The following is a 12,326-nucleotide window of genomic DNA, read 5'->3' as shown; positions in this document are numbered from 1 at the left end:
TTAAATCCTGCCTTATTTTAAACCTCATTCCTCCCCTGTAGGTAGTATTCCCACAATTCCTGTTTTTCCTATGTAGCTTGATCCTACCCTTTTCTAAAGACCTCAATTCCAGTTGTTTTATCTCTGTTACTATATTCACTACTAACTACTTGGTTTAGAGCTTGATTTCCATTTTCTAGTAATTGCTTTTTTGGCAGCTACCATAATTAGACACAGCAAGACATTACCATGTCTAGGCAATTCCGATTCTGTATCATAGCGCAGAAAAGTAATCTCCCTCATCACACCAATCTGCCTACCCAGCATCTCCGACACTGCATTCCACAGGGAATCCTTTAAGTCTGCCAACTCAACACACTCCCAGAAAATATATTCCCAATTGCCCCTTTCTTCCCCGTAACACCTCCAAGATTTGCTGTCTACCGGAGGAAAAATTCTGTGGAGTCCATTTGGGGTATAAAAATATCTATGTACACATTTCCAAGCAAACATCCTAAATCTTCTAGACGTTGTATATTTGGGAGACATACATATATCCTATCATTGTTTCTTTGTGAATTGCTTATCTAGTATATCTTCTTAATCCTTTCTAAACTCCTCTAATTGATTCTTATAGTCATCGTGCAATATTTTATATGCTATACTAATTATTCCTCTTTTAATGGCAGCTTCTGTTCTAGATTCTACTAAAAATCTACCAGTGCTGGTCTTTGGTTTAGAACCCTCCTTTTACTTTCCCTTTGCCTATACTCTGATATCAATCCTTGATAGGGAAGGCAATCACTAACCTGCAGTCCAAATAAATTCTTGGCGTCATCCCTTTCTATCATCTTTCCTATCTACTTCTTTGCTTCCAATACCTTGGTTCCTTTGGCAGTTTTCTCCAATAAATTCCTGCCCCCTCTTGTCTATTGTCTATATTCCTATTTGCAGTCATCCCTATTAGCAGAATCTCCTTTCTCCATTCCCATGTTGTCTTGGTTCTTAGGATACTTTCTGCTACTTTACAGATATAATATTCTGTATGATTATTGTTATTCTCCTTAAAGGCCTGCATCCAAAATCCCATTCTCTCCTTGTTTCTTAAGCTTTCCCCCTGTTTCATCATCATCCATTTCCACTGCGAATTATAGTTTTCTGCTTATGCTATGTACAGGAGCCTTAACTGTGTAGCTCTTAAATACCCCTTCAAATTGTGTAATCCCAGTCCAGCATGTTCTACTGGAAGAATCAGCTTATTCCACTTGGCTTTTGCTGTTTTCCCCTCCCAGATAAAGTCCTTTATGTCTTTATTAAATGCAATCCAAAACTTCTCCTCTGATTGATAAAATGGTTCTATATTACAAGAACGAAGCTTTACTTAATCAAATAAGTAAAGCACGAACTTGTAATATCGAAACTGTAAATTGTCGAACGTCCGATTTAACCCAGGGAAACACCTCCCTTAGCCATTCTGTGGAGTATGCCCATTTCTCCAATTTGGAGCAATCTCTGAGTTGGTACATTTAGGTAGGGGGTGTGAAGCCCCCCTCTTGAGTTAGGATATAAAGTTTTTTTTTTGATTTGGCCAATGGAAGTGTTTCACTTGGTTGAATCGGCCGTTCGACAGTTTTAGCTGTCAATATTATAAGATCGAGCTTTAGTTATTCGATTAAATAAAGCTTCAATGTTGTAATATAAACGCGATAAAACATATGCCTGATGTGTGTATAAGACTAATGGGACTAAAAATATTTTAACTACTTATATATTACTATCCATATCCACATAACAAAGCTTCCATTTTCTCAATTTTTGTGTTATCTTTTGTTTAGTCTCTTCCTACATATCCTTAGCTGCCACACAAGAAGCATTTTTAATCCATACTCCTAATACTTAATTTTATCATGTCCCCATAAATATCGATATTGCTGAACCAATTCATATGTGGTACATAATTTACTGCTATTGTCTTTGTTTCAGTTTCATTAATTTTGTATCCCAAAAGCATCTAAAACTGTCCCAGAATGTTACACAACACTGTAATCTCTCTTTCTAGTTTTGTCAGGTATAAAATAATATCATCTGCAAATACAACCAGCTTTTCTTGACAACCATACCAATTATATCCTTGAATTTCTGACTCCCTTATTTTATTTGCTAATGGTTTTAAATATAATGCAAATTACAAAGAGGAAAAAGGACACCTTTGCCTGGTTCCTCTGCTCAAGTAGAAATTATCAGAGAGGACCCCGCCCACTTTAATTTTCACCTCTGATCTCTCATCAATCAAATTTTTTTTTCAGGAAATGCAAACTCTTCCATTGCCTTGCTCATAAGGTCCCAGCTTACTCTGTTAAATGCTTTCTCTACATCAAGACCCACCAACAACAATTATATTTCCTTACATTCTGCTTTGCTCTGGATCATCAATGTTCTGTTAATTTGTCAAATGTTTGCCTCCTCTCCACAAAACCACATTGGTCCATATCTATCAATGTTGACATTACTTTTGCCATTCTTTTAGCCACTATAGACATGAGTACTTTATAATTATGGTTTAGTATTGAAATGGCCTGTATGAAGCTGGATCTGATTGATCTTTACCCTTTTTTGGTTTTACAGCTGCTACTGCTTTCTTCCAGGATGTTGGTCCTTCTCTTCCTCTTAAAATACTGCTAAACAAAACCTTCCAGATGTCTATCAGTTTTTTTCCTCATAGCTTCCAATCTTTCACAGCAATACCATCTATTCCTGAGGACATTCCTGTAAATTGGTTATACATCACAATTTTTATTTCATCTGCTCCTATCCTAACCGTTAGTAATTGAGCTTCATCCACCTCTAACTTTGGCATGTTTAATTCTTCTTGATTTCCATATGTCTCTTGTTTATAAAGACATTCACAGAATTTCTGAAATATTTCTAATACCTCTACAGGATCTCTTCTTACCATCCTTGTTATAGGCTCCCTCAGCTTGGGGACAGCCATTTCTACTTTCTGTTGCTCAAGTCATTGTGCTAAAAGTTTTTTGTGCTCTAATGTTATTATAAAAAAAGAAAACAGTTGCTTAACAGCAATCTTGCTAGACTCATGTATATTATTGAGGCAATCCCTTATTTTCTGCGTAGCATTCTGCAGTTGATCCTCTTCTTGTTCTGTGGGATTCTCTGCAATACTTTAACATTTGTCAGTCATCTAAATAATTCTTACTTTCCACCCTATCTTTAAACTCCACCTTAATTTTATTTTGCTCCCTAGCTATATTTTCAGAATTAATTTCTATCTTCTTGAATAGCTCCTGAATAATCTCTATTACCTATTCCTTAAATTCCTCTCTTTTCAAGAGATAGGTGGGAAAGTGCCAGTGTCTCATTTTTATTGGGTGCACATCAAGACCTTCAATTAAATGCTCATGTTCCTGTAAAATGTAAATTCTGTCCAGCCTAGCACAGTTTTTATATCTTGGGGAATAATATGTAAATTCACTCCAAACTCCTATTACTGAATTCCCATTTTCCATCCCAAATATTTTCATAAATTTCTTCAAAAATCTACCCTCCTTTGTTATACTTTCCTTTCTGAGACCCCCAGACACATCTTCACTGCTCTAAATCAAATTCTAGTCCCCACCTATAAGTAATATTCCTTACTGAAAACTGGTTATTATTCCCAGGATTTTCTCAAGTTCCATTATAGAAGTTTTAGTAGAATATAAATACATGCCAGTGTAATCCTCCTGCCTTGCCAGCAGCCCCTTAGTACTACAAACCTACAGTTATCATCTTTTTTATCCTCTTCTTTCACTGTTGGAGCTCCTCTTGCAGTTATATAAGTACTCCTCTTTTCCTTTGTCCCAGATATTCCACTGAATAATCATCCTGAAAACCTTTATTTACCAAATTCACATGTTCAGTTCTTTCCAAGTGTGTCTCCCGTAACATAACTTTTTGTACTCTGCATTTTTAATATAGTTCACTATTCATTCTTTTTTACATTTATCTCTGAGACCATTGACATTTAAAGACATTCGAGAAAGCATCATTGCATTAAAAAGTTATTTTTCCCACCTTTTATGTATAACACCTTTTTTGTTAAATGTCTAGTTCCAGCCATACCTCTCACATTGTTAGCCCAAGAAATCTTGACAAAGCCTTACATATGGGGGTGGGACAAAGGACCAAAAATAGGGACAGATTTTAAATACTGATGTTATAAACTTAGAAAGTAGCTAGAATAAAAGAGTTTGTGTTAAAATGCATTTTCTACAGGATATGAATTCTGAAACTAAAATGTGTGTTATTATTTAGTGATTTCATTAGTCAGATCATCCCAGTGATCTGCCAAAAAACCTCAAATTTTATGAGAAACAGACTGAAATTTTGAGGCAAAAATCTGGACATTCTGCAAAAATCTGTACAGTTGAGAGGTATGGTTCCAGCTTTTCTTTTACATGCAGACTCTGTTTGGCAGGTTGAACTTTTATATAGTTGTTTCTTGTCATATCCATTTAAGCCTATATCACAATTTACAAAACTTTTTGTTTTATTGAAAACCCTCAAACAAACAAAGCCCCAAATACCCACTAAAACCTATTAATTTAATACTAACACACAAAACTATGTACATCTTCAAATATTGTCTTCAAATATTGAAGTTTTACCCTCGTAATAAGAACAAATGTCCCAAACTGACAGCCACACTCACAAACTTGAGTTAACCTAAAAGAAAGGTTATTCATGCTAAGACAAATGGTGCAGCCTGTGCTTCTAATAATTGCTAACTGGCTTTGTCTTATCGTTATAGCTCTCCCAGCTGGGAAAACCCCTGAATGCTTTCAGAGAACATTACCTCCTAGCCAATTTCTCTTTTCTTTTTCTGGGCCAATCACTCTCTACCAGACTGTAAACAATTTCTTTTTATCAGATTATCTCCATGGAAACATGAGAACCAGATAGTCAATTTCTCTTTATCAGATTTTTTCCATGGAGACATGAGGGCCTGATACAGAATTGTTACTAAGCATACATTAATTTTCTAAACAAGAGCCTCATAATATTGAATATTCTTTTTCATTTACTTGCTTTCTCTTAAAACTTGTTACTAGATCAATCTAAGATTCTTAATCCAGTCATCACCCATGCAAGAATGAGAAAAAGCACATTGTTTTTTTTTTTTGTCATGCTCTTTTAACCATTCTTTTTTTTACATTACAGTTCCTACATTTCTTAAAACTGATCAAGAAAAAGGAGAGAAGGGAGAAAGAAAGGAAAAAAAAGAACAGTAGCACCTATTTACAATCCCCATTACACTTAAAAAATAACTGAGAAAACATTACTTTACTGCATTCAAAGAAAACCATAGACCACAAAAATAGTACTATTAAGAAAAAAAATGTTTTCTTTACTTTACAGTTAACTTTCTACCCTCGCTTCATCTCCCCAAAGCATTTTTCTGGACATTAATGACATGAAGTAAGGTATATACTTTAGAGTTCCCTACAAGTCTAACAAACTCTGAACAAGTCCAATATTTCCATATTTTCTTGTTCTGTCATATTTCTCAAATACAATTATTACACTGTAATCTCACATTAAGCTACTGGTTTTATTTATGTTCATCTCCCTCTCCCAAAACCTGACTCTGCTTCATTTTCAATGTAGTCTCAATTCTTCTAGTCAACTTTTGTGCTCCCTTCCTTCACTCCAACATTTTCTGTTGAAACAGAGGGAAAGGTTTCACAGGTACAGTCTCTCTGTGGTCTTTATTACCATAAGAACAAGAAGCAGAATCTCCTTCTGTTTCACAACTCACTTTTTGTTGGACAAACTTTTGTATTTCCTCCTTAGCATGTACTTCATCAAAAAATGATTTTTCCCTCCAGGGAACAATACCTTGAAGACAGCCGGGTACAGCAGTTTGAATCTCACACCCATGTCTCAACATTCCCTGAATAGTTGGATGAATGTATTCCTCTTCTGCCTAGTATAGAATGAGTAATCATTCTCCACAAATACTCTGCTGTCTCCCACTTTTAGTATTTTGTCCTTCTGTCACAGTTTTGTCAGAATCAACTCCTTCTGCTGGTAGGACTGCATCTTTAGTATTAAAAGTCTAGGTTGCTTTCTCATACCTAGGTGTGGAGCATACACATGATATGCCCTTTCAACTAACAACACCTGCTGTGGAATACTAGTCTAGTTGCTTATTTGTGCTTTCATGAAATTAATGCAGTCTGTTCCTTCCAGCTTCTCTGGTATACTGAAAATCTCAGGTTATCCCAACGTGCTCTGTCCTCTAATTCTATTATTTTTTGAAACATCTCTTCCTCAGCAGTCTTATATTCAGCTAGCCTTTTCTTCATTTCAACCTCTGATTTTTGCAGCTTTATCACCTCATCTGAATGTCTGTTTAAAGCCTATTCCATTTTTCTAGCCATTTGTTGTTTGTGTTGATATACTCCATCAATGTTTTGTTTATTTTAGCCAAGTCTGTGTACAGTTGTCTTAAATCTTCCTGTAGGTTACTGGAAGTCATGTCTGGAGATTGCATTGCTTTTTGTTGAATAGCTGCAGAACCTTCCACAGTCAGTGTTTCTTCCTCACTGTTTGTAGCTGATTTTTTTTCTAGTTGCTCCATATTTCTTTTTTCCTGGCATCCAGGCAGTGCACTTACTAGCCAGTAACTGAATTTACCCGGGGCACAAAAGTCTACTGGCCTTCTCTGTTGAGCTTCTGTTTTCACACTGAGAGAGCTAGAGTTTAGCTGTTACTCAGTGTGCAGCCATCATGGAAGTTGGTGATTCATAGTCTTGTCCCAGATGATGCAAAGGTCTGTAGGCTTGCTGTAGCCTTTTCCTAGTAGTTGCCTTAAATAGTAACCAGACCAATCAGGAATGTCAAGCACATACACTGTTTAACTAGAAACAGCCAGGAATCAATGTACTCTGCTCTTTCTTCACACATCGACTCCCCTTACTCCTACATTGCACTCACAATTATATTACTATCCGCAACCAAAAGAACTTTAATCCAACAACCTTTTCTAACGCTCTAAAAGCAATAAATTGGATTAGTCTAAAAACACTATCTCTAGATAATGCAGTTGCCCACTTCAACTCAACCTTCTTAAACCTTCTAGATTACCATGTTCCCTTAAGGACAAAAAGAATAAAAATCAAAACTTGCCCCATGGCTAACCAAAGACACACTAGCAACCATGTGACACAGAGATAAAGCATGGGCACACTACCAGAAAAATAGGACCCCCTCATCCATAATGAATACAAAACTATTCGAAATAAAGTAAAAAAGCTCATCATCTCTGATCGACAAAATTACTTCTCTATACTCCAAAACAATAATAAAACTAACCCTCAGAAATACTCTTCTCAATCCCAGCAAACCAGACACCCCCACCCCAGACCCTAATGCTCCCGATATAGATTTGGCTACCCAATTCAACTCTTTTTTCATTGATTCTATTTGCAAACTAACCTCATCATTCTCTAACATCCCTACACTCTCCCATTCACCACTATTTTCCTCTACCAACACTCTACCCTCCACCGGCACTTCACCCCCATTCTCATCTACTAATTCTCTACCATCCAGCTCTTCTCCCACTCTCATGTCCTCTTTATCATCATCACCCCCTAATACCCCTTCCCATTCCCCGCTTTTCTCATTAAAACCTATCCCCACATCTACCATAAAAAAACTCCTTCAGAAATTGAAGCCATGCACTAATGCTCCTGACAACATCCCTTCTTACTTTCTTAGCATAGCCGCCAAAGCGATTGCCTACCCCATTAGCATTCTAATCAACCGCTCTATCCAAGAAAGCACAGTTCCCGAAATCTGGAAAAAGGCCTTTATCATACCACTACATAAAGGAGGCAATAATAACAATGTTACTAATTTCCGTCCCATCACCATCCTGTCTCCCATCTCTAAGCTCCTAGAAAAGTGTATCCAGCTTCAACTCCTACCACATCTCTTAGATAATCACCTACTAACTCCCACACAACATGGATTCAGACCAGGTCACAATACTGTGACAGCCCTCCTCTCCTTCCTTGAAACTGTAAACAAAGCCCGGGACTCTGGTCATATTGTTTCTACCCTACTACTTGACCTATCTAAGACCTTTGAAACTATTTCTCATACTCTACTTTTAACTAAACTCTCTACGCTCAACCTATCTCCTTCCTCTTTGAACTGGTTCTCCAGCTACTTATCCAATAGATATCAAGCAGTAAAATGGAAAAAGGCCACCTCCTCATTCCTCAATACCCCAACCAGAGTTCCCCAAGGTTCCATACTGGGTCCCCAACTCTTTAATATATTTATAAATAATTTCCGCAACTCTATCCCTTTCTCAAATATCATCCAATATGCAGATGATTCAACTATTACCTGCTCTGCCACATCTATCCCTACACTCCTAAAGCTTACTCAAGATGCTTTCTCAACCACTGAGCATTGGATGAAAAAGAATCACCTAGCACTCAATGCCTCTAAAACCAAATTAATGGTATTTACTCCCTCCAAAGTCACCTCTTTTGACACAAACTCATTCTCTATTACCAGTCAAAATAACACACCTCTGGAACTGGTGTCTGGGACCAAGTTACTTGGGGTCCAAATAGATAGTCAGCTCAAATTCAATTCCCACTTACAGCTAAATATAAAAAAAAACATCAAAAACTAGGTATGCTCTGCAGACAAAATCATTATCTTACACCTGCCACTAAAATCACTCTCTCTACATCTTTTCTTATCCCCTCCCTTCTCTATGGAGCTCCACTCCTAACTAATCTACAATCCTCACTGAAAACACAACTTTCCTCTTGCTACAACAAAATTGCCAAGTTCACTACCAGCCATAAGTCCTCCACCCACCACTGTTCCTCTCTCCACATACTAAAATGGCTAGAACTACCCAATCATCTCACCTATACTCAACTTACTCTTGCTCACAAGCTCATTTTAAACCCCTCCCTCTGTCCCTCCCTTTCCTCTGCCTTTAAAATGCACCTACCTGACAGAGTACTAAGGTCTAACAACCAAAATCTATTAGAAATATACAAACCAACTCGTCCCCCAGGCAAAAATCTTCTATCCTATGGTCTAGCACGTCTCTGGAAATCCCTACCGCCATCCATTCATACCACCTCTAACCGCTTTATTTTCAAAAAATCTCTCCACTCACATCTAGTACCCCAGTGGGAATGCTCCTGCTCCCACCCCACATAACTTACACAGGCTATTTCCATCTTCCTTTCTTCCACTGTTTACACTAGCAGTTTTCATTTTTCTTAACTCTTAACTCATACCTCCTTATAACTCCTAAGATATTTGCTAAGAATTGCAATAAGCTGCACCTCTTAAGTGCATGCTTCCTATGATGTAATGGCTCTCAGTATTTATTTTGTAATGTTCCTTTGCTAGTCTGTATCATCTGTAAGTTTCATCTCTAGTCTGTATTAATTGTAATGTTCACTCGGATCTATGACACTTGTAAATTATAATCAAAAAATATTGTAACCTTGATTGTTTTTGGAGCTTTTCTCCCCAGGACTCCATTGAAAACGGGTTCATTTTGGCCCAATGGACTATCCTGGCAAACCAACTGCAAATAAATAAAAATAAATAAATAAGAGCAACATATAAGCAGAAATGCCAAGCTGGCACCTATGAAGCAGTTATTAAGCTTTCCAGTGATCAGCAGATTCCAGGAAATAATGTCCCTATGCTCCTTCTCTCACAAGGAGCAAAACGGAAGTACTCATCCTAAGATGACTACTGAGAGGCAGAATGTGGACCTTCCAGTAATTGGTTGTCCTGGAGTAAATGTTGCAGATTTTAAAGGTTAGATGGAAAATGGGTTAATATCTTAAAAGCTGCAGTGTGCACTATGCAGTTAGATATGAAACAGGGGGTAACGTAAGCCTTGGCTATTTAAGTGGAGAGCCACTAATTTTAAAAGAGCAAGATAAATTGGAAGGGGGTGAGAACTTTGTATTCTGGTTCTATGGGATACAGTGGGATGGCCAATAAATTTAAATAGTTGAAGGAGAGTGATTTCACAAAATGATAATTTTGTGCTTACTCACAATAGCCAATGTGTTTTCTTTTATCTTTTCTAACAGTGGACAAAAAAGGTTCCAAAAACACTAATATATGATTGAAAATGTGAAGAGAAAAGTTTCATGCTACACTCGTGGTAGGAATGTGTTTTCTGCCTGAAGAAGACCATTAGCCTAACTAGTATGAGTTTGCACAGAATGCACTGAAACAGTGCCTCAATATCAAATTAACAACATTTTGGATAATGTGAAAGGAAACCTAAGAGGAGACAGGAGATATCTACTCCTCTACACAGGAATGTTCCTTCAGAACAGATATGTATGCCTCTCTGCTGACTATTTTTAGGGTGATTACAGATATGCCTGTCACTTTAGTTGCCATTTTCAGGATAAGAGAATGGATACATCTGTCTAGAGATAATTTTCAGGATAGATAGAAATCTTTTGAGTTGCCAATTAACTTTCAGCAATTGGAATCCAGTTAGTTTTCTTCTGTGGCCTCTGCAGTAGACACTATTGAGATTTGCTAATGATTACTGATGATTAGTTCCATCTGTTTCTACCTTGCTAGCAATGTTGCTGCCTTTACTTTCCTTCCTTTCCAAGTGTTGACAAGTTACTAATCAAAAAAAAAATCAGTCTATTAAATTTCACGACAATATGTCTGTTTGCTGAAAAAATTCACATGAGGAGCACCATCTGTGATGAAGGTAAACAACCTGTTGGTTGAAACTATCTAAAATGACAATGTTTTCTGTACTTAAACAGTGAACATTTGCAGACATTACTAACCTTTTTTTATGCCTGATGACTAACAAGCTTCCCTTCCTTCGGCACAAAAAGTCCATTAATTTCCCCCGAGGCAAAAGCCATACAGCCAGTGTATTTCTCTTAGGGATGAGGGCTGAGTGGCAGAAATGGTGTTGTCTTCCTGCTTTCAGGAATGAGGTTATCTGTACGTCCTCACTTTCCTTTGTGCATGCCTAAAGTATGCTCTAAGACTCAGCATGACATTTGCCTTAGTGACTGCATGTCATCCATTTCTGTGAGTGATGTAACCCCTTAGTAGGCCCAATGCATAACATAAGTGCCTCCATGTGATTTTCAGTCTCCATCAGGAATTCTCTCATTGAAAGTAGAATTCAGACACATGCGCCTTGTCTCACTCCCCTCTCTAGCACTTCCAGCTCCAGGACACTAACTGAACCAGGGATGTCTGGGTCATAGTCAGTGTCTCCCTCCTTGATATGGAGCTAAATCAAATATTAATAATGTTAAACAAGGCACTAAAATAACGAAACTTCAGCTGCATGATAAACAAGGCATTAAAATAAAGGAACTTCAGCTGTATGATAAACAAGGCACTAAAATAAAGGCAATTTAGTTGCATGTTAAACAAGGCACTAAAATAAAGGAACTTAATTGCTTCAAGAGTTCCTATTTTGCAATTGATTTTAATAATGTTATATGTATGCCCACTGTCTTAAATCATGAGAGTCAGTACTATAAAATAGGTAGCTTTTCTTATTACTATCCACTGTGCATTGTTAAAAGGCCTTTTTAGATAACACGTACCTTTTCCAGCTCGCTAATTCTCAAAATTAGCCATTCTCTACTCCAGCCTGCATAGTCTGATATAAACAAGAAAAAAATCGTTTCAGGGTATGACTTTATAAGTAATGTTGGAATTAAAATATAGTAACAATACACAAATCAATCTGTTGCACTCATGAACTGCATCTAAATTGCATTCAGACTATGTTATATACTGTTACATTGTATGTGCTACAAAAACTGGTGCAGGAGGACAGAACTGTAGCTGTAACTTATTCTACTTTAGGTCAGACATCTTACTGATTAACAAATAATAAACACAAAAATAAATAAAATAAATGCATAAAGTCTCTCTCTCTCTCTCATACACACACACACACACACACACACACACACACACACACACACACACACACACACACACACACACACAGACACACAAGCACAGTGTAAACGCATAGTGGTACAGTGCTGTAATTAGACTACATACTTGTATGATATGTTCAAAAATTTACATCTGAATTCTGATTAAGTTTAGTAGACTGGCTCAAAAACTACCCTGTACAGTCATGTATGACATGGCTCCGCATTTCTATACATACCGACCTCTGTGATGATTAGATGATTGTTGCAAAGATATGTACAGGCAAATACTGATGGAAAAGAGGGCTCACTAGTAAACATTTACATTCATGGAGTACC

General features: G+C 37.1%; 1 protein-coding gene across 4 annotated transcripts in view; it reads right to left on the bottom strand.

The window, feature by feature from the left end:
- Nucleotides 1-12,326, bottom strand: part of LOC122816649 (IQ domain-containing protein E-like) — a 292,142-nt gene that overhangs the window by 129,205 nt on the left and 150,611 nt on the right. For all 4 annotated transcript variants that reach the window (XM_044089582.1, XM_044089585.1, XM_044089584.1 and 1 more), the window contains exon 8: nucleotides 11,646-11,701. In XM_044089582.1, coding sequence (XP_043945517.1) covers nucleotides 11,646-11,701 — 56 coding nt within the window. The remainder of the gene's footprint in view (nucleotides 1-11,645; nucleotides 11,702-12,326) is intronic.

The sequence above is a fragment of the Protopterus annectens genome, chromosome 12.part0 (genome assembly GCF_019279795.1).
Source record: "Protopterus annectens isolate FY-2018-M chromosome 12.part0, PAN1.0, whole genome shotgun sequence".
NCBI classification, from domain to species: Eukaryota; Metazoa; Chordata; order Ceratodontiformes; family Protopteridae; genus Protopterus; species Protopterus annectens.
This window is presented reverse-complemented; position numbering and strand designations above follow the sequence as displayed.